The sequence below is a fragment of the Chaetodon auriga genome, chromosome 12 (genome assembly GCF_051107435.1).
Source record: "Chaetodon auriga isolate fChaAug3 chromosome 12, fChaAug3.hap1, whole genome shotgun sequence".
NCBI lineage: Eukaryota > Metazoa > Chordata > Actinopteri > Chaetodontiformes > Chaetodontidae > Chaetodon > Chaetodon auriga.
In genome coordinates, this window is record NC_135085.1 from 12,679,488 (window position 1) to 12,700,882 (window position 21,395).

The 21,395-nt window shown below is 44.7% G+C and overlaps 4 protein-coding genes across 5 annotated transcripts; 2 read left to right on the top strand and 2 right to left on the bottom strand.

The window, feature by feature from the left end:
- The first annotated feature begins 176 nt into the window (after positions 1-176).
- capn10 (calpain 10) lies at positions 177-7,456 on the top strand. Its single transcript, XM_076744990.1, has 13 exons — positions 177-467; positions 977-1,220; positions 1,738-1,869; positions 2,028-2,224; positions 2,386-2,615; positions 2,700-2,841; positions 2,957-3,123; positions 3,224-3,480; positions 3,566-3,768; positions 4,379-4,634; positions 5,453-5,646; positions 5,769-5,814; positions 6,359-7,456. The coding sequence occupies exons 2-13, from the start codon at positions 1,077-1,079 to the stop codon at positions 6,386-6,388; spliced, it is 1,998 nt and encodes a 665-aa protein (XP_076601105.1). The 5' UTR covers positions 177-467; positions 977-1,076; the 3' UTR covers positions 6,389-7,456.
- A 172-nt stretch (positions 7,457-7,628) lies between these two features.
- Positions 7,629-11,453, top strand: eif4e2 (eukaryotic translation initiation factor 4E family member 2). 2 transcript variants are annotated; one of them, XM_076744992.1, is made up of 8 exons: positions 7,629-7,723; positions 8,550-8,661; positions 8,747-8,881; positions 8,980-9,084; positions 9,166-9,318; positions 9,414-9,554; positions 10,139-10,214; positions 10,310-11,453. In XM_076744992.1, the coding sequence occupies exons 1-7, from the start codon at positions 7,704-7,706 to the stop codon at positions 10,172-10,174; spliced, it is 702 nt and encodes a 233-aa protein (XP_076601107.1). In that variant the 5' UTR covers positions 7,629-7,703; the 3' UTR covers positions 10,175-10,214; positions 10,310-11,453. The 2 variants fall into 2 exon arrangements, with proteins under 2 accessions (XP_076601107.1, XP_076601106.1); XM_076744991.1 differs by having other exon boundaries at positions 9,414-9,550.
- Positions 11,454-11,561: 108 nt separating this feature from the next.
- On the bottom strand, positions 11,562-14,486 carry LOC143329250 (phospholipid scramblase family member 5). Its single transcript, XM_076745060.1, has 7 exons — positions 14,147-14,486; positions 13,993-14,070; positions 13,694-13,886; positions 12,397-12,508; positions 12,212-12,311; positions 11,813-11,871; positions 11,562-11,674 (listed from the first exon to the last, which is right to left on the bottom strand). The coding sequence occupies exons 1-7, from the start codon at positions 14,484-14,486 to the stop codon at positions 11,648-11,650; spliced, it is 909 nt and encodes a 302-aa protein (XP_076601175.1). The 3' UTR covers positions 11,562-11,647.
- Positions 14,487-15,706: 1,220 nt separating this feature from the next.
- Positions 15,707-20,483, bottom strand: chrng (cholinergic receptor, nicotinic, gamma). The gene is made up of 12 exons (XM_076745339.1): positions 20,311-20,483; positions 19,365-19,501; positions 19,237-19,281; positions 19,018-19,142; positions 18,614-18,769; positions 17,922-18,019; positions 17,600-17,800; positions 17,220-17,334; positions 17,013-17,127; positions 16,649-16,913; positions 16,431-16,564; positions 15,707-16,347 (listed from the first exon to the last, which is right to left on the bottom strand). Exons 1-12 carry the CDS (start codon positions 20,372-20,374, stop codon positions 16,144-16,146), a joined length of 1,659 nt encoding a protein of 552 aa, XP_076601454.1. The 5' UTR covers positions 20,375-20,483; the 3' UTR covers positions 15,707-16,143.
- Positions 20,484-21,395: the final 912 nt, after the last annotated feature.

A 21,395-nucleotide genomic window follows, 5' to 3' on the forward strand; every position in this document is an offset into this window, starting at 1 on the left:
GCAGGACTGTTGTATTAGCCTGCATTTATTTTCGCGATATGTGCCTGATAATAAGCTACAAAACAGTCCTTGTCAATACAAACACATGGTTCACAGTGAGCGGACATGCAGTGTGTAGTTCACTGTACCGACAGTAGGTGGCGGAAGTGCTCAACAGCACAGGAAGGATTCTCTTCATGAATGAGACGCTGGATGTCCAACCGGAAGACACTTTACGTGCTTCCAGAGCTTCAGATGGAAGATGTTATGTCTGCTCTGGGTTTAACTGTCAGTCGAAACTAAATGTGTCATGCTTTTGGATAAAACCTCGTTGTGACTGTGGTGATGGTTCTGAAACCATGATGAGATGAAACCGTGCGGAGATGCTACAGCTATGCATGTCAAGCTAGCTGATGCTAACAGTTAGCTGTGGTGTTATTGTGAAGAATGAAAGCTGTGAGGGGAAAGATGCTTAAAAGAGGAGAAAGGTAAGATACAGAAACAGAAGAGAGCCACGTAATGAACCAGCCCTGTTTCTAACATTACATTTTAATAGTCACAGAGCTTTTCCTTATTTTTTCCTTAAATAACGGTTAAGTTAATTTCATGAGTGAGCAACGTTAAATTGAGATAACGGTTAAAATATGAATGTTTCCCCCGAAAAGACACCTTTACTTACATACCTATAATCATGTGATACGATATATACATTGAAACATTAACATATATTAAATATATGACAGTTTTTTGTTGATTTGTGAAGGAAGATGAGTCATAAATAGCACGCATGCAGCACAACAGTTCAAATAGTCATAATACAAATTAATAAAGAAGAGGAAAAAAACATTAGTAACCATATTGTCACAGATAAATAAGTTTAACTTCCAAATCCCTACACACGTCTACAGCTTTCTCTTGGTGCCTAAGATCTTTGCACAAAACCACAAATACACAAACTCTCATGAGTGCATAATGTCAGTGTTTCTTTTGCTTTTAGGTGAAACGTACATGGAGGCAATGAGGACGGTCACAGCTGGCTGAGATTCAGCCGCTGACACAGCAGGCACGACGATCCAGGTTGAAAAGAAGCCGGAGCCATGAAGGAAGAGGGCAAGGCAGAGTGCGGAGCCCAGGCTCTGTTTGAGGACCCGGACTTCCCCTCTGAGGACACGTCACTGTTCTGTGACCGCTCCACGCCCATCGGCAGGCTGCAGGGAGAAATCACCTGGCGACGCCCACAGGTTAGACTCAGTGTTAAGGCTGAGTGGGGAAATGCCGCTGTAAATTCCTTGTATGTGTGTTTTGTGACGGGTTGTGATCATGTGTACTTTTGGCAGAGGTTGGTTTGTTTAACCAAAGAAGGATTTCCTTCATCAGGTGGTTGGTTTTTCTTAAGAAAAAGTGCCTGCAGGCCTAAAGTTCAGCAGTTCACAAACAGGGAATATGTAGTAAAGGACAAAATGTGATATCTTTTTAGTTATTTCTATATCTATCATCTTCAAACTAGACAAAATGATAGTGTGACAAAACAACACAGTGAGAGGCCATGAACTCCATTGCAACAACTTCTGGTTCAACCTGTTGTAAATAACATTTATTGAGATCAACTTTCTTTGCCCACGTTCAGTTAAATTACTTAGAATGAGACATTTCTGCACCTCATTTTTTTTTTCAACCGCCCAAAAACCAAAATGATTGCAAGTCGTCTTCAAGCAGCGTGTCTCAGTAATCCTCCTTATGTCTATTTCACACTTCCAGGAGATCTGCCAGTCGCCAGCTCTCTTCCCTGATAACATCAACCTGGGTCATGCAAAACAAGGCTTACTGGGAGACTGCTGGTTTCTCTGCGCCTGCACCTTCTTGCTCAAGAACGAACGTCTATTGAACAAGGTAGAGAGACAACTGTATTATCATTTAGGTTTTTGTGATCTGCAGCTCTGGCTCTCGCTGAGTGGCCATGTGGTGAGACTAAATTGCTGTGAGGAAGCACGTCATAAGGATATTATGTACGTCACTGCTTTACTGACTTAGTCTGTGACTCTCTGTAGGTGTTGCCTCCAGACCAGCCCCAGTGGGGTGACAGCGGGTACAGGGGCTCCTTCCAGTTTTGTTTCTGGCAGCAGGGGCACTGGACAGAGGTGATCATCGATGACCGACTGCCCTGTATCAGTTCCAATCTCTGCTTCTCACGCTGCCACTCCCCCTCTGCTTTTTGGGTAGCCCTGTTGGAGAAGGCCTATGCCAAGTAAGTAATCCCGATCTTTCTTTCAGGTTGACCTGCTGTGAACTTTTAGGAGAGACTGTCTTGATGGTACTTTTGGAAAGTTTTAGTGACCCTCTGATGAATTCCATGCATGTTAAGTGAAGTTTGGAAACCCCATTTGCTGTCCCCTCCATCCTCATTAGGCTTCACGGCTCATATGAGCGACTGTGGGCAGGGCAGGTGTCTGAGGCCCTGGTGGATTTGACTGGGGGCCTGGCAGAGCGCTGGAGCTTGGGAGGCTTGGGCTCAGGAGAGGAGCAGGGACCAGAACGGGACAGCGACCAGGTCAGAAGGAGAAGGCTGGACCTGAATCTTCTGTACCCGGTGAAAGACCAGTGTGCGATCAGCTGCTCCACTCACAGCAGCCCCGGAGGTCAGAAATAAAAAAGCACCTATGTGTAGATGCGTGGTTTTGATCCTGTATGACATCACCTCATGACCTCACTGACTGTTCTAGGGGCCAGTGAGCTGGGTCAGTACCACGCGCTGAGTGTCATGGAGTGGTTGGATGTGAAGACGCTGTCAGGGAGCGAAGTACTGCTGCTCAGAATCAGAAACCCCTGGGGAAGATGCTGCTGGGGAGGGGCCTGGATGGGGAGGTAGGCATGGGTGTCTCCTTATGTGTGTTATAATCACAAGTGTGTGTGACCTCAAAAGGAGTTTTGCTGCATCCAAATGTCCACCCTCCAGACTCTACTACTACTGTCTCTGCAGTGGTGCTGGTTGGAGTTCTGTCGACCCTGTTTCTGCTTTGGACCTACAATCCAGAGCGACCGAGGGCGAGTTCTGGTTGGATGAGACCGAGTTCCTGTCCCAGTTTGATGATGTCACAGTGGGCTACCCCATCAGCAATGAGGGGCACCTAAAGAGCATCTATAGTGGTAAATCCCTTATTTTGCTAAGGAATTTGTTCAACTTGCCGTCACTGACTGTGACCTCCTTGGCAGCCTTTTTAACCCTGATGACTCTCCCCTCCGACAGGAAACCTGCTGATACACAACCATCAGCTGGCTGGCCGGTGGATGAAAGGGCACTCCGCGGGCGGCAGTCGAAACAGCAGCAGTTATGGTAGCAACCCTAAGTTTTGGCTCAAAGTGTGTGAGAGAGGAGAGGTGCTGATATCCCTGCTACAGCATCGAAAACTGAGAAACATGGAGAAATACGCACAAACGCCACTCGAGGATAGCAAGAACACAAAGCACCAGCACTACCAGGCTATCGCTCTACACATGTGGAAGGTACGAGCCGTCAGTTAGAGGTGAAAAAAAAGGTTTGTGTTTGTGTCTGTGCATCGTGTTACTTGTGTTTTTTTTCTGTAACTAGGTGGAGAAGAAGCGTTTTAATCTAAGCCGGATGTTGAACAAACCTCCTTGTGCTTCTACTCACTGCCACGCGTACGAGAGAGAGGTGGTCCTCCATGGAGAGCTCGAGCCCGGATACTACCTGTTGATCCCCAGCACCTACCAGCCAGGGGCTGAGGCCCGCTTTCTCATCCGGGTCTTTTCTTCCTCCTCCACATCCCTCAGGTAAGGACCAGTTAATGGGAAGAGAAATAATACAAGAGATGATATTTTTTAATGGACCATGGAACAGGTGTCACAGAGAAAAAACTAACCCTCTCAAATCAACAAAATTTAATGCACAAATTAACAGAATATGATGTTAAACGGTGGGTACAGTCAGCACATTTTTGTCTACTTTCAGATTCAAACCGATACTGTATTAGGTATTTTGCCCATTAAACAATTATCTTTAAAATCCCTTAAACATATATTAAATGTCAATAGTATTGTTTAATGTCATGTTCTATAAATTTGCACACATAATTTATAAATGTGAAATCACAGTTTATACATTTGTGCAAACAAACTTTCTTAATTCCAGGATTTCCCATAAAAAAAATGAAGGACATTAAATAATAGTGACATCTGCTGGTCAATTTGAAAGACGCCCTTGAACAGAATCAACTATTAAATTCTGATTTTTATCAAGTGCACTTCCAGCTGTTTGTCCACACGTTGTTTACTAAAGATGGACTTTCGTGCTTCTGTGTTTCAACATGTGAAGTGCTGTGATCATAAAATTTGTTTTGTTTCTGCATTATTCACGGCATAAAAATGTTGGTTTCCTCCTCAGTGGCCTGAAAAGCCCAGCACCTTCACTGCCATTAACAACAGATGGAGAGTGGGAGACCAGTTACTTCCGAGGCTCGTGGGTGGACGGTAGGACAGCCGGAGGAAGCAGGAACTTCGTGTCTCACTGGCAGAACCCGCGCTTCCCTTTTACAGTGTGTGATGAGTCAGCAGTGACATCAGGAGTTAATGTCAGGATTACCCTGCACCAGAGCCGCCCTGACACTGATCTACACCCTATTGGCTTCCACATTTATAAGGTCAGTCAAACAATGAAGGTTAATTCTGGCATATTTAAGTAAAGACCATAGTTTTACATATTTGCTGAATAACTAATAGGTAGAAGAAGTTTTAGAATTGGTCCAGTATATTGTCTCAGCCTGCAGCCATGAAATGGGCTGCATTGTCACCCTTGGGGGCGTTTGCACACGGTCAAAATTCATCCACTAAAAGTTATTGTTTTTGCCACTGAAAGGCTCAGATTGTTACTCTAATGTCTGACAACATTATGGAAAGGATCAGTACAGAGGTAGGCCTTTTTTTAAAAAAAAAAAAAAAAGAAAGAATCAAAAATCCATTTGTTTAACCACAAACAGCCACTATATCACTCTATTCAAAGCCTCCAGACTCCATTGACTAAAACAGTAATTTTACCTCACAGAACATGAGAGTTACTGGTCTATAGCTGCCTCGGTCACTTAGTTTGTTTGTGTTGTTGTGTGACTTTAGTGTTTTAAGACAGCAGTTTTGATCTACTGTTCAGCAAAGTAAAATTACTGTTCTTGTCAATGGAGTCTGGTGGCTATGAACAGAGTGATATGATGGCTCATCAACAAAAAGGTCCATCTCTGAAGGGATTCTTCCATAATGTTGTCAGACACTCAGAAAAGCAATCTGAGCCTGTCAGTGACACAAACAAGCACTCTGTTAGTCATTTAGACACCAAAATATGAAAAAAGCTTAGGTTTAAAAATACTGGAACTACACAATCTTCATATTGTTCATGTACTATTTGATAAATTTGCTAGTGATTGTAATTCATTATAATCTGAGCATTTGATCTTCACTATGTATCCAGTTCCCAGAGGGGGAATCTGAGCAGACAGTACCCAGGGATGAGGATCCTGTGGCCAGTTGTGTCCCTCACTGCTACACCCAGGATGTCAGTCTGGCCTGCTGTCTCTCTCCTGGAGCTTACACCATAGTGCCATCCACTTATCAGCCCGACTGCTCGGCAAACTTCACCCTCAGCCTGGCTCGCAGAATACACAGGTAGGCTGTGCTGCTCTGTCTTAATCCTGTGATTAGAGCGTGAGTATGCAGCTAATAGCAGTAGCTTCAGGTATCTTTATTGTATCATGCGCGAAATAATAATGGATGCGTGTGTCTTTCAGGAAAGTGGTGAAAAGTCAGGAGAGGCTGGGAAGAGCCATTCAGGAGGTGAGTTCACTGGACAACTCAGCGACACTAACTGTCTTTATTTCACCAGTGGCACAGAGCCTTCGTCATGCCAAGTATTCGGTTGCTTCTGCTTCTCAAATTTTGATGATTTTCTTCTTTTTTCTCTTTTATATCAGTGTAAATTGGGTTTTATAATCTTGGCCAGACAAAAGATGCCACTTTAGGCTGTGATGGATGCGTTTTGTGACATTCTGTATTCTTAAGTTTTAATCATCTACACAGTGAAAAGACTTGTTATTTGCAGCCCTGATGTTATGTGACATTGTGGTCAAGAAACTCTCTTGTCATAAGTTCTTAGGCAGCACCTTCTCTCTCTCTTGAGAAAAGCTCAACAAATCAAATGTGTTTTTTTGGAAAGTTGGTGGTAGGATGAGGCAGACGGGGCCTGACAGCAAATCCTCCCTCGAGGAGATCCTCCCAAATTTCCCTTTTGTCTGCCTGTATTTTTAAGACTGTGGTCATGGTCAGAAGATGGCAGCGCTGAATAATCACTGTCTTGCTTTTGTGTCTTTCTGGGCGGCAGATCTCTCACATCTCAGTGATGCAAAGCTAGTTCTCTGGGACTGTTGCTGCTCCACTGACATCGCCTCACCTCCCTGTGCCTCTTGGCCCATGATGAAAGAGCCAGCTCTCCCATCCACCCTCACCACGGAGGCTGTATGTGTGCATATGTATGTATGTATGTATGTGTACCAGCAGTGGCTGAGAAGGCAGGCAGGCAGAATTAGTGGGAATGTGTGTGTCGGGAATCCTGGAAACCCCTTTATCCTGAACCGCTGAGGCTCAGGGCTGATGGGCAGCCACACACTCATCGGCGATTAGGACATCAGAGGTTGTCGGTGGGCTGGGCTGCTAATGAAGTATGACGGGACTGGCTGGTGTAAACAAACAGCCGCCATTGAAGAGGGCCGCCGCTGCTCTTGCTCATTCACTCACTGGTGTGCCTGCCGGCCCAGAACAAAGGGCCCTCTCATGAAGGTCCTCACAGAGGCACAGGGGGCAAGGGGCGAGGGGATGGTCTCCGACTGCAGAGCCAACCAAACCACACCACACCATACCGTGCCATACCATGCCAGAGCTTTCCTCCCATCCCTCACCCATAGACACTCTGCTCCTTCCCAAGCTTGCACTGTTTGCCTCTAGACCCAGTCAGTCGTCCCCAAACCTGATCACCATCCACTAACACTAAAGTCAGACTGGCCCTAAAGAAGTCCGCTCCATCAGCCCCCTCCACTCCCTTTTTGTACCCCCAGACTCGGTCCACAGCTCTGCTTGGACCTGAACAGAGCGACGGTTTGAAGTTGCCGCGAGAACAGATGACAAGCGGACGGATGGAGGGGATGAAACGAGGGATGCGGCACATCAGAGGAGGCCGGTTCATATGAAGAAGCTGCCAGTCCCTTTTTGTGTTGAGGCTGCGTATGTGTGGTGGTGTGTGTGTCTGCCTGCTCGCACACATGTCTGTGTGTCTAAGTCACAGGGTTTCTGGTTTATCATTGGAGCCAGTCTTAACAGAGACTTTCACAAAGCTATAATTACCTGATTAGAGTGGTACTTTGCTGTGTATTTATTATGTTTGGGAATCAGCTGTATGAGATGTGATGAATAAATTGTTTAAACACCATTTCATGTGTGTCATATTTTGATGTATTTTTTCGTACATCTTTACATCATCCATGTTCTTCGGTGAGTGTAAATGAATGAATGTGGTAAAAGAGTGAAAAGAGTTATGTGTTCACCCCTGAGCTCTCCACGCGCATCACCCCAACCGAAATACGGCGTGCGCGTACACGTACCGTGCGCGCCGCTGTTCCTGCGGAAAACAGGAGGCTGAGGTCGGACTCCGAAAGGCTCCCACCTGGAAAATAATGAACAACAAATTTGACGCGTGAGTAATCCAACGTTTCTGTGGAGTGTCCGCCGGACGGTGGGCTCCCCGTCGTGGCTGCAAATTCACGGGGGAGCGTAACGTTAACGAAAGCTGTTGCGTGTGAAAGAGAGGTGTGTCAGCTTTATTGCATGGTCCTGCGTGCTCTGTGTGTGCTCATAAACCCAACTGAGAGGGAGGTCCACACACATAGGTGCATTTACAACGAAGGACGCAACAACAGCGATTTAACAGCATTTTACAATGGGGAATATGCTATGTTGCTAGCTGTAGCTTAGCTTGGCGGAAGCCGGATAGGCCCCGGATCCTCGGTGTGGTAGTTGTTGAGAGGCGGCGGAAGGGGCTCGCACTCCTCGCTCACACTGCACTCCCATGGCCCCCGTAGCGTCCGGGCAGATAGCTAACTGCGCTGTAGGCTATTCACGGTCAGAGCAGTTTTCAAGTGGAGGTATGTACGTGTGCATCATTAACAGTCCACATCTGTTCAGGTAGCAGGGGAAAATAACTATCAGTTGACAGTTTATTAGGTATACCGAGCTAAAACTGAAGGGTATGGTGTTCAGTTTTTGTTCAAAGTGTCTTATTTTGTCTAGTTCATGTATATCCATGAGGGCACTCTTAATATTAGTTATACCTATCGATACAGTTCAGTACATTTCATCAGCACCTCAAACTGTAACCGGGAAAATGTCCATGAAGTTGACTCAACTCCTTAATTTTAGCTAATTTAACTGACAACACAATCCGGTGCTCCTTCACTGAACTGAATCTAATGCACGACACGAACGTGTTTGTTTTGCTGCCTGTGTGTTTCCACCAAATCCAGTCTGAAAGATGATGACAGTGGAGACCACGACCAGGACCAAGGCTCACCGAAAGACAGTGAGAAGGAAAAAACTGAAGACGAGGATAAGGAACAGAACATCTCCAAGAAAAAGGTGAGCTTGCGAAGAGTGACTTGTGTGTGTCTGCTGCAGCTTCAAAGAGAAGTGGAGGACTAAGCCTCCGTCTTGTTGTCTGCAGATGGTGGTGCCAGGGGCAGGAGAGCACCCTCTTCAGTACAACTACACCTTCTGGTACTCCAGACGCACCCCAGGGAGGCCAGCGAGCACTCAGAGCTACGAACAGAACATTAAGCAGATTGGCAGCTTCGCCTCGGTATGTCGATCTGGTGGATATCACAGTCTCCAAATGCAAGCTCATGCTGACTCATTCTCTCACAGTTGTTGGTATAAACATTTCTTGGTCCTCACCAGGTGGAGCAGTTCTGGCGTTTCTATAGTCACATGATCCGGCCAGGTGACCTGACAGGCCATAGTGACTTCCACCTCTTCAAGGAGGGTATTAAGCCCATGTGGGAGGTGGGTGCTCATTTTCTAATACATTGAATCTGTTTGGTTTTAAAAATGGAAAGCTCACTGTGAAACCCCGCCTGTGTTTAGGATGATGCCAACAAGATGGGTGGAAAGTGGATCATCCGTTTGAGGAAAGGTCTGGCATCTCGATGCTGGGAGAACCTGATCCTGGCCATGCTCGGTGAGCAGTTCATGGTGGGAGAGGAGATCTGCGGGGCTGTGGTGTCAGTACGCTTCCAGGTAAAAGCAACAGACAGACACACACCTGTTTTATCGATCCATGCACCGCCTGTTTCAGTACACTCAGACGTGCCCTCTGTGCTTCTCCTCTGTAGGAGGACATCATCTCCATCTGGAACAAAACCGCCAGTGACCAGGCGACCACTGCCCGCATCAGAGACACCCTGCGCAGAGTCCTCAACCTCCCGCCCAACACCATCATGGAGTACAAGACTCACACAGACAGCATTAAGTATGTATGTCTCTTCGTTTTATTATTTTCTCTTCAACCTCTCTCTCTCTCTCCCGCACACATACACATTCACATAAATGTATGCATACTCTCAAACTTTATTGGTTATTAGTGTTGTTTTAAAGCAGAATTATAGAGAAGAGTGCTAATGTTCCTCAAAGCTTTTGCATGTGTATATTAACTGTGTGTATACTGTGTGTATGTGTGTGTGTGTTTGTGTGTATAACAAGCAAAAATTCCAAACATTTGCTTGTTTGAGCTTCTCAAATGTGAAGATTTGCTTCCCTCTGTTTTATGTTATTGTAAATTAGAATTTGAACTGTTTTGAGACGTTTTATTGAAGAAATGTTAAAGTTAAGAGATCAAATTTATACTTGATAATGAAAATAACTTGCAGTGCTGCTTTTCATTACTTGTCATATATGTTAGAAAAGAAAGATCAGTAAAACACATGCGACTCCATCATGTTTCATGTACTTTTGCAGTAAAATGATGCATTTGTGAGCCTCCCATTGAAAACACATACACATCCAAAACCGTTTGTTTTATTGTGAATGATGAAATGCTGCATCCTCCTTTTGTTTCCAGAGCCTGGGAAGACTTCCATGGTCTGGTGAATGCTAGCGGCGGACGTTAGCCCCTCACACAGAGAACCTCTAAAAGAGTAAGACCAGTTGCTGCGTCAGCTTTGAGTGGGAGAAATCCTCTGGTGTGCTTTGTCTCATGCCGCTGTTGGTTGTGTCTGCGTGTGCTGTGCAGGTATGTGTATTTGCGATGTGTTGGGGGATGACGAGTCCAGGAAAGGACACCTTAACATGGATTGGCACTGTGTAGTATGAAGACAGGAACAGAGGCAAGAAGACCATTCCTTCTTTGTGTCAACTTGGAAATGAACAGAAGAGCCTGTCAACAGAACACTGAATTAAGCCGAAGAGAGAAATACGCGTCATTTTTTTTATCAACCAGAGAAGAATGAAGCCTCCTTCTTTTCTTTTTTTCCAAAAAAAAACCAACAAAAAACACAAGTTGTAACATACATTAACTTGCCACCAGAGGGAGGCCATGTGACTGGTGTTTGCTGATCTGTTCATTAGACGTTAACAAAGTGTACTTGACAAAATACAACACAACCAATCTGATACTAGATCTGATTTTATTGCTTGACATAACATCACACTTCCTGCTGTTGAGATACGTTTGTGTTCATCTGTTGTATTGGGACTCAAACAGGGTTGCAGGTAGATGTTATTTTATTACAGTGCTGTATTTTAACTACAATTCCTCTGGTCATTTCGAACTAGAATGATTACTTTTAGTGTGTATGATATATTTGTAAATACAGTCCACTTCAAAGATCACTTAACTGAATCAGCGATGGTTCTCCATCTTTGACCTGGAAGTCGAATCCCAAAGGATGAGGACCATCCTGTGCTGGGCAGAAGGTTGTGTAACTGGCATCTTAAGAATGGACTGCCAAGCTGCCTAAATCACTGTGCCTGGCCTTGAGCCCAACCCGAACCAGTTTTCCCGTCTGTCTCTTTTGTCTTTACCCCGCCTTTCAACAATCCAAGGGATGGGCTTTGTTTTCATGTCCTCGACAAAGGCGGATAGGAGTCCTGAAACACTGACCTTCACCCCTTTTCCATTTTGTAGTAATGAAATGAAACTGGGCCCGGGGTCAGGGTCTGTTACAGTTTTTGTCAATTCCTCGGGAGCATTTCTTTTTTTTTTTTTTTTCGTGGAACCATGCCAAGAAAGCAACTATAGTTTGTTGAAAAACTGTAATGCTACCCATGTTTGGTTTTGTGATGATGGGTGCAGGTGTGTGTCAAAAGTGAAGATACACTGTTGGATGTACACCTGATGGAGTATAGCAATAAATGTCAAATATGCATCTGCTGCTAAAGTTGGTTCACTGTCGTTTTCTTTCATAACTGTGTGTTGAAGCTGAATTGTTTGAAAGCCACGCCAGCCTTTTCCAAACACAGCTGAAGGATGCAGCGTCTTGAACCAGAAAGGGACTTGGCTGCTGTTCCCCGGTAGTTATAGATCACTTGCAGTGGTGTTCGTGTGCTCCTGACTCATCCTTTTCATCGGTCAGCTCATTTCAAAATACATGTGATTCTGTAGAGAAAAATAATGTGTGATATATTCAAGCAGCACGAACAGCACCCTGAAAGTGAGGCAGCAGTGCTTTTCCTGCTGTGAGAAAGCCCTATTTTAACACAACATAGGAGTGAGGATAGAAACTCATATGCTTACCAACAGGAACGTGGCTGCCAGCAGCAGCAGTTTAGTGTGTGGTTCCACACTCTGCAGCACTGGAAGAGTGACATCGTTTTAGAAATGGCACAGTTTCTCATTTGACATGAGAACAGGGTATAAAAAGCAGTGGTTACCCTGAGGGCATTGCAAGAATCAAAAATACATTATGGCAGTAGATCCCAAACCATGGGGTGCACATGAATCAGGAAAAACTAATCAGACATTTTGACTTGGAAACACATGAAAGTAATTTATTAATTGCTGTATTTGCAGTGGAGCCATCATTGATGTTATTAGGGACACTTGTCTCTTCTGTTTTTTATCTTTTAATACATAAATACATATATTCCTTGCATGTATTCACTTCATGATCACATTTCCGTATGTACCACTCACCATCCAGCCCAAAATATTCATGGTCCATGTTGTGTTCTTCACTGAAGCCGGGCCATTTCTTCCATATTGTGCCCATCTTCTCACCAATGTTGGAGACAATCTGCCGTGTGATTAAAAGCCAAAAATACTGAATGCAATACACTTGCAGAAACACATCTTATTTTGGTTTGCTTCAATGGTGCTACCTGGAATTGCTGGTTGGAGAAGCAGCGGCACGGACAGCAGGAGCCCTGGATTCTGACGATAGATGCTCCTTCTGCATCACACACTTCCAGGAGAGGGCTGAACATGCTCCACCTGAAAACACAGTCAGCCAACACAAAACACATTTTCTTACATAATCATGCAATAAGCAAACCGGCAGATGCACTGGCCAGTACTTCACACGCTGGCGCAGCCCAGCCTTGATGCTTGGTTGATCACATTTTCAGCTGTCATGATTCTGCAGCACCAAAACCATTGTTTGCTCGGCGTCGGAGGAGTTCAAATTGGGGCATGCTTTATTCGAGCACAACTGAGAGAATATTTATACCAAGTAGATCTCTGGTCACTGAAACCTCTGCCAGATCAGTCTTAATTGGACACTACTTCATCGAGCGCTGCTTCTGCAGAGCTCTAAATTCGACACACAAAGGCAGCCCAGCTAACCTTGGGTCAGATTTAGGCCAGATGAAGAAGGAAGTATTTCAGGAGACACGAGAGCTGGCATTCATTAGCCAACATTCCCGTTATGAAGGATGCTGCATTCCTTCCCTGCCAGCCCAGGGTAGCTCCGGTGGTGTGTCTCTGTGCAGAAAACTGTACTGTGCATTAACTCTCCCAGGTTTAGACGATACCCCGGCTGGATGGAACAATAAAGGCTCTCATTGCTATTTACAGACAGGCCTGGGCATCGACAGTGGCCCAGGGAGGCCACAGGCTGGGAGTGACATGGAAAAAGGCTCACATGACAAGTTGTTCGGTCTGAGAATGTAAAGTATTAAGATTGGTGTCACTGGTCAAAGGGTTAAAGGGTTCATACACACAGATGACAAGAAACTTGAAAAATGACGAAATTTGAACACTTAAAATGCCGTAAAATGTGTCCTGTTTCTCTGGTTAACCCACAGAACTAGCTGTCAACAGCTTTTGCATGAGCTGTTTTTTTCGACTGGAAACTTTTCACAGTAAAATCAGACTATTTAAAAAGCCTGTGAGCACCACAAACACAACTGTACACCACCACTGTGTTTGGGAAGTCTCAAAAATGGTCAAACAGTCAGAGCAAACCAAAAACAGATAACATTATTTCATAAGTAAGTGAGTTTCTTTTTATAATTTGAGTTAACTGATCCTGTTTTTAAGGCTGTCATTCAAAATAACGGCAGGTATAGATAGGGTATTACAGTTAAAAGTCCTTGTTTAAGTACAGCATTTGAGTAAACATACTTTCTCCTGTTCAAGTTAGACAAGGCTGCTAGAAGCAGATTCAGGCTGTCCTACCTCTGGCATACAGTGCCAATGAGATGTTTTTGAGGCGTGTAGACCCTCATCTCCATCAGGCAGCAGCCGAAGCAGCAGGCGTCCACCCTGAGGGGCCTTTCAAAATGAAAGACCTGCCGCCCCTGACAGTCGAAGCCCTGCATGGAACAGGCCCGAGCTGGACCGCAACACTGGAGGCACACACAAGAGCTATCTGACAAGAGGGCGAGACGGAGGAGAGACTCAGAATACGGTGAAAAACTCTCTCATCATATGAGTTTTCTTAATTAAGACACATGTAGCTGACCAGGGATCAGTACCTTCCACAGCTACAAGTAACTGTGACCTGCTGCCTCCTGTGCTGATGCTGTAGATCCTCCTGGGAACACACTGCAGTCCTACAACGATGAAGCATTATTGTTCAAAGACAAACCTCTCTCACAGAAACACACACAATCAGTCCCTCCTGCTCACCCTGCAGTTGTGGTCTGGCAGTGATGTGTATCTGACTGACTGTTTCCAGCACTGACATAAAGTGAGATCCCGCTGCACCTCCAGGCCACTGCTCCTCCACCCCTGGCCTGTTCACTCTCCCCAGTTGCTGCATCTTCTCCATCTTCCTCTCAGCAGCCTGACCTGACGGCTGCTCAGATTCACAGCCTGGAGGCGTTCGGTGGGGTTTTGGTCCAGGTGAGAGCGTGTGGTGCTCACATGAAGGCCCACAGCTGTTCTGGAAAGCTCTGAAGATCATCTGGATGTGCTTCTCTCGCTCAAGCCGAGCAAAGGGAGGAGGCTGACTGGTCACCGCTGACATGGTGCAAAACTGGAAATATATGTGGAACTCAGCTTTCACATAACAATGACGAACAGTGTTAGAAATATGTAGATGAATATTCTAACATTGTATTTTTTTGCTAAATTGAATCAACTTCATACAGAAAATGAAGAAGAAAGATAATTTTAATAAATTGTGACAGAGGAGGTGGGGTTTTTTTTTGGAGCTGATGGATTGGATCAACCTTTTTGTGTCTGACCTTTATTACAAGGCGATGTCTACTTGTCACCGCCTGTTTTCTCTTCTCAGATGGTTTCATTTGAACCATTTTTAGTTCCCTGAAGTCCTAAACTGCACAGTTTATGACTTTAAAGCCTCATTATTGAGCTTGTAAACAGTAATTCTGACACTTAATTCTGAGTTCAAACTCTACTTTAAGTATAGGAAGCAAGCAAAGATTAGAGAAAAGTACAAAAAATATTTTGTGTGATTTTGAATTTTGCATAGCAGAATTTAGGTTTGAAAATGTAGGCTTACAACAAACAAACAAACAAACAAAAAAATTAACTCTTGAATTTACAGGGAAAAGTTCAAGGCTCCTTACAGCAGGTCAGCAGATGCAGACAGTTCTCTGGCACAAGCGTAAACATCCTCCTCTAAAACAACGTGATTTCATCACAGCAGCCAGCCTGAGCCTCCTTTAATTCACATCACACACACACACAGCTTGTTCCCTTTCTACAGCTGCACTGTATATTCCTCTACAAAAAAAAAAAAAAAAGCAAAATAGCACTAGCATTAAAAGTCTCTTGCTTACCGTCTGTGGTCAACCTCCAGGCTCCTTCAGACTCTGATAATCGAACTGAGAGAATGAAGAGACTGGGCAAATGTTCATAAGTCTTCATGATGGGGGGGAGGTTAAGCACACCCCTCTTCCCACCTCTGTGTGTTTGTGTGAATATTCACGTAGTAATATTTGGCTTTGTGAGTGTTTGTGTTTGGACAGTCTCACTCCCGCTCCTGTTCCCCGGCTCTGTCTCACCCCCTGACTCCGTTTCCATCCCAACCAGCCGGATCTGCCTTTTGTTGGGTTAGAAAGGCACCACTCAGCCATGTAATTGAAATCCTGTTTCCAGAGGTGGGGGGCTGTGCAGTGGGTCTGTGTTTCGGGGCTAGACTGGGGGGTGTCAGTGCTCTCTATGCACCTTGAAAAAGGTGTCAAACACAGGAGGACGAAGAAAGTGTACAATCACAAGATTACAGTTGTGACTTTTATTGATAAAAGCATTCATTTAGCTGTTGTTCACTGTTTGCATGTGTGAGCAACAAATCTTGTGCAGTTTATTACGATGGCCTTGACTTCTATCAAAGTGACAGCAGGTGAAAAAGTTACAGCAAACACTGAGCTGGTAAACTAAGGAAACTGCTGTTTTTCACACATTCTCAACCTCACCAAGTGGTCACAGCTGATACCAGCAGGCATCATCACGGATCAAACGTGGCATCCACACCACCCTTCAGTGTATCCATTAATACCACAAACAAGCATTTTTGACTTTGTGACAGACCCACATTCCCAAACACACACAGCTGTATCTGCTCCATCCTCTCTGTGTCCCGGTCATGGATGAAACATCACTGACGGACAGGCTTCCACTTCAGTCGAAGGGATAAAATCTGGAGAATCTCTCCTGGCTCACCCCAGGAAGTCTGTTAGATCAGTGAGATTGTTGACTGGAGGGAGATACTTCTTAGGATCCCCAAGGAAAGGTGAGGAGGGAGGCTGGTTGAAATGGCCCATCAGGAAGATTCCGATTGTGCCAATAAAGAACAACAATGCCATGAAAATAAAGCAGACCCTGTCGATCACCCGGGCGACCAGGAACCACTCTTCGTTCTCCTGGGGTTAAGGGACATTAGAGATTACCACTGATGTTAATCTAAATCCAAGAAAAGGAGCAAATGTATGGATATAGAGCTTACATTCTGGAAGTTGTTCTGTTGCCTTGCAGCCTCGGCTATGTGTTTGCAGGAGGCCACACACTTCTTCAGCTCTGGAGAGGCCTTTGCCAGGCTGGTCCCGAGCTGCTCAGCTGTACCCGCCTCCAGTCCATCATCTGTGCATTAAACACACCAGATATTCATTCAGTAAAGGGGGAACGCACTTTCATGTGCTCTTGTAAAGTCGTTCAAATACTCACGTAGCTTCTCTAGCACTGACTTCATCAATCCATTTCTTTCTTTGAGTCTGGCGAACATGAGTTCAGACCGTGCCGTTTTCATCACATATTCCTCCGCCTTGGTGATCAGGGTTATGGAGCTGCGGCGTCGGCAGGGGACCAGGAACACGCCGTTTCCGTCTGTGGCCAAAGTGTTTCCGTTTCCAGTTTCTGAGGTGTTGTCATTGTTTGGCAACCAGGGTCGCATCTGCATCCTCAGCAGCCGAGGCAGGACGTTTAAAAGGATCTGAAGAGGACATCAACGGTTATCAAATAGACCTGTGTTGACTTCACAGTATGTTCATTCATTAGCTTCTTCTTGGATTTAGAGTGAAAGTAGTCTCACCTTCCGGACTGTGTTTGTCATTCTGTGAGTGTTTGGGGTTCTCAGGGAGACGTTGAGGACTATCACACAGTTCATCACAACCATCGTGGTCACTGACATCGCAAACATCAAATACCTGGAGACAAAGAAGTATATGTCACGCCCTTTTCAGCTGTTTCAGATCAGCAACAGGTGGACTGAAATCTTAGAGCGATCACGTGAACTTACTTGCCAATAAGAGGCACTGCCTTCGAAGTCTCTGGAACCTTCTTAGCGATAAGGAAGAGGAACACAGTCTGGCCCAGAAGAGTGGCAATAGACATGGTGCACTTCTGACCACCCGCTGCAAAACTCAAACCAACATTCAGTCAGTAGTGGTGAGGTCTTGTGTTGATGAAAACAAATACTGATGACTTATTGTAACCCTCCTGGAGCCAGGCCTCTGTCCTGTCAACCACATGGAGGTCTGGGGAAAATCTTGATGATGAGATCTTGGAAATCTGAACACATCTGATTACAGGATTTCACCAGACTTGGATGAGGTTGATTTGACTGAGGTCAGACAACCCGAGATGATGCTTTTAGATACACAAAGTGGGGAAAAAGACCTTTGGCAGGTAGGTAGTAGACCAGGAGGCAGAGGGAAGAGAAGAGCACACAGGGAGCAATGATGTTGATGATGTAGAAGAGGGGCTTTCTCTGGATGATGAGGAAAAAGACCACCTCCTGGTACTCCAGCTCATCCTTAGTGTACTGAGTGTTGATCATCTTCTTAGCTGGCCTGTGTTTGATGACCCACTCTCCATTTTCTAATAAACAGCAACAAAATTAGGCACTTTCATTCTGTTTTAATTGCAGAAGCACACTTAGATCGCAGTGAGTTTTATTTTGAATAATTATCCAAAATCTTTTATGCAAATGTTACTTTACCAGTAAAAGCCTCTGGGTCAATATCCACCCACTCCAACGTGTGGTTATCCTCCTGTTTGAGAACCAGTTCGATCTCATTGGCGCTGTAAGTCTGGGAGCTGAACGCAGGGAGGAGACATACGGTCCATCACCACAACAAACCCAAGCATCAATTTACTTTTACAGGACAACACGGTGAAAAGGGACCAAAGAAACCTGATATGTGAACTGGATGTCGAGAGGCCAAATCTCTTCAAGGCAACAACTTAGAAATGAAAATAGGCACCAACAATGATTTTTCTGATTTTGTTTCCCTTAATTTTATTTAATAATTTCATATAACTAATTCCATTTTCCTCCTGGGTATAACTCTGGGGGAGGAGAACAAAATGCCTCTATTCATTTAATTCAATGTTTTAGCTAAAATGTCAAATTTAAAGAGTTTTGGTCTAAACATGGTTCAAATCAGCTTGTAAACTCCACCATAAGTACTATATTGTTATTATTGTGGTCAAATGTTATTATATTATCATGCTTATTATTATGCTCTTTGATTTGCACACAAACAAACACACACACACACACACACACACACACACACACCCTGTTGGGTGTTTTATACGCTTAATTGAGTTATAGTGTCTCATGTTTTACATGTACTAGAATTTTATCATCATCATCATGACATCCCAACACATCTTGCCTCTACTCACCGGAAGACCATGGTGCAGTTCTGCCAGTCAAAAGGAAAGTAGTTGACAGTGATGGTACAGGCGCTGCGGTAGATGGCAGGAGGCAGCCAGTACACACAGCCGTTGGGAGACACCAGAGCATTGCAGTAAAGTGCTACCTCGAACTGCCCGTCCACACTGTGCACAGGTTAGAGCAGATGTGCAGGTGTAGGTGTGTTCAAAGTCACAGACACATGGTGTCCACATTGCAGATACTGCACTTATTGTACAAAGAAGGATGATATGGGCTTCTAAAATGTAATGAGGTGGAAATATTAAAGATTAAATGCTCAAGTAAAGTACAAATACCTAAGAAGTGTACTTAAGCAGCTTGCTGGCTGAGACCAAACTCTGTGTTCATAAAATGTGAGGGCAGTCATACTCACTTGTTCTCCAGTATAACGTCTGGCAGCCAGATGCTCTTGGAGGGGACCCGCAGCTCAGAGGTGATGTTGCCATATAGAGCTGATCTGGGCAGTTGGTCCCATCTGAGCCTGTAGTCACACCACTGCTACATACAGAAATGCTATAGGTTGGACCATGTCTGTGTTAAATCAATGGACAGCAGCTAAAAGAAGCAGCAGGTGAGGTGTGTCTAAGGTTACCAGTTCTATCCAGACACTCGTTGTCAGGGCCTCCTCCTTTTCATTCTAGGGAGAGATAGTTAAGTACAACAGTGTTAACTCTCAGGCCGATGCATTAAAACCAAAACAACAGCCTGAACTCGACTCACCAGAGAGATGAGGTTGGTGAGCGTCATCTTGATGTTGACCTGAGTGACGTCACCACTCTTCTCCATGGGCCGGACGTTCTTGTTGTAGCCCTTCATCAAATCCTTAAAAAGTTCCCCTTCAAGGTTGACTGCTGATGCTGCAGACAAACCACACGCATGTCAGAGAAATAAAAACAAGTGATAGCAAGTTGAGTTGAGTTCAGGTTGGCACCCTAACCCTAACCCTTCCAAAGTTTACAAAAGTAACCTAAATGATGTCATAATGATTCTTAAGAAAAGAAGACTGGACACGTGAGGTTTGGAATATGGGCATTTAGGACGCGGGGGTGTCTGATTAAAGATTGAGTTGCATTATGGAAATGTAGGATTCATTGTTTCTGGAGCTCGACCCATGCTGGGACTTACAGTCAGGATGTCTCAGCCTCTGCTACTTCGGTTCTGACCATTTTTTTAAATCTGCCTCTTGTGAGTCCAACAGCTATAACTATAGCTAAAACATCAAGACCCCAGTTTACGATTTTGTTGGAATATATCAGGACAGAAATAATAACTAAAGAGCAAAAGAGCAAACTAAGTAAAGCTTGATGAATAACTGTATAAGAGGCTTTTAGGTAGGTTTAGCAAGATTACCAAGCACAAACAAATGTTCCTGGTGTGGTTGGTGTCTAGTATTACAGTCATTTCAACCCCTTTGCACCAGGTAGTATTACTAATTTCCCGATTACTAGTGAGTAAAAGTAAAAATACTATTTAAAGGGTTTAAACGGTAATTAAATGGATTTTGTTGTTGAAGAAAACCTGTCACTTGTGTTGCACTCAGTTCAATACAAATCTGATAATCTGACATCACAAATTCACACCACACCATGCAAATCTCCAGAAACTAACAATATGCTGTATACTTTCTCCCAAATGTGGCATGGGGTTGATGAGCAGGCGCTCCTACCTGTGGCAGAAACCATAAACACCCGTACGAAGAGCGACAGAGAGAGCAGAGGTCCACAATCCATTAGTATGTGTGTTTGTGCTCCAAGTCAAATCACTAATCTGATACACACGGACACTACTTGATGTAGCTGCTGTCACTCGGCTTGTGTGTGTGTGTGTATGTGTGAGTATGAATCTGCATGTGTGTGTGCTTCCCAGCAAAAGTTGGGGCTCGGGCTGATGGGAGGGTTGAGGTTTAGAGGATTGGTTGGGGGTTGTTAGGGGAGATGATGATTGTTAGGCTTCAATCCAAGAGTGTATTTCCAGTACTGCATAGCCAGCTGTCAAAACATACACACGCACGCACACGCACACACACACACACACACACACACACACACACACTGGGAACATGACATGCAAATAGTTTAGGCATTGTACTAAGTACATGGCTGCCCCCCAGTGTTAAGGTACACCATGAAAACACACACTGTACTGTAATTGGGTTCAGTGCACCTGGCTATTGTCATTCAGATGTCCACATGAACACAGCCATGTAAATTTAGCGCAGCAGTGAGCTATATTAAGCTAGCTAACATTATTTTCCATTCGAGCCATGGTTAAATGTGTTGTCTTTAATAAAGGGCTTACAGACACACAGATTAGATGATAAACAGTCGCAACACTGTGTGTGTCTGCAAGCCAGGAAGTTAAAAGAGACGTACAGTGGACAAGAGAACAGGTGTTAAGTCCCGTCCATTTACAGCACACTGTCTGATGATGGACCAGGCTCTGTGGAGGTTGCTGGCGCATTTGTGGCCTGTCATTACTTGGGGCACGTGCACGCGCGTGTGTGTGTCTCACAAAAATACTTCCTACCATGATTTGGCACACTTCCCACACACACAAACCACAGGCAGGAGTTGATGTGTTGCAGCAGAGGTATTTGTGTGTGTGTTTACTCAGCTGTTCCACTCATATCCCTGTATATCCCTCTTTTAGCACTTGGAATTAGTTACTTTGGTTTATTTGGGCTCATTCAGCCTATCAGCGGCTGAGACATGGCAACCACAACGAGGTGGACAGAAGTCAACACTTGTCTAC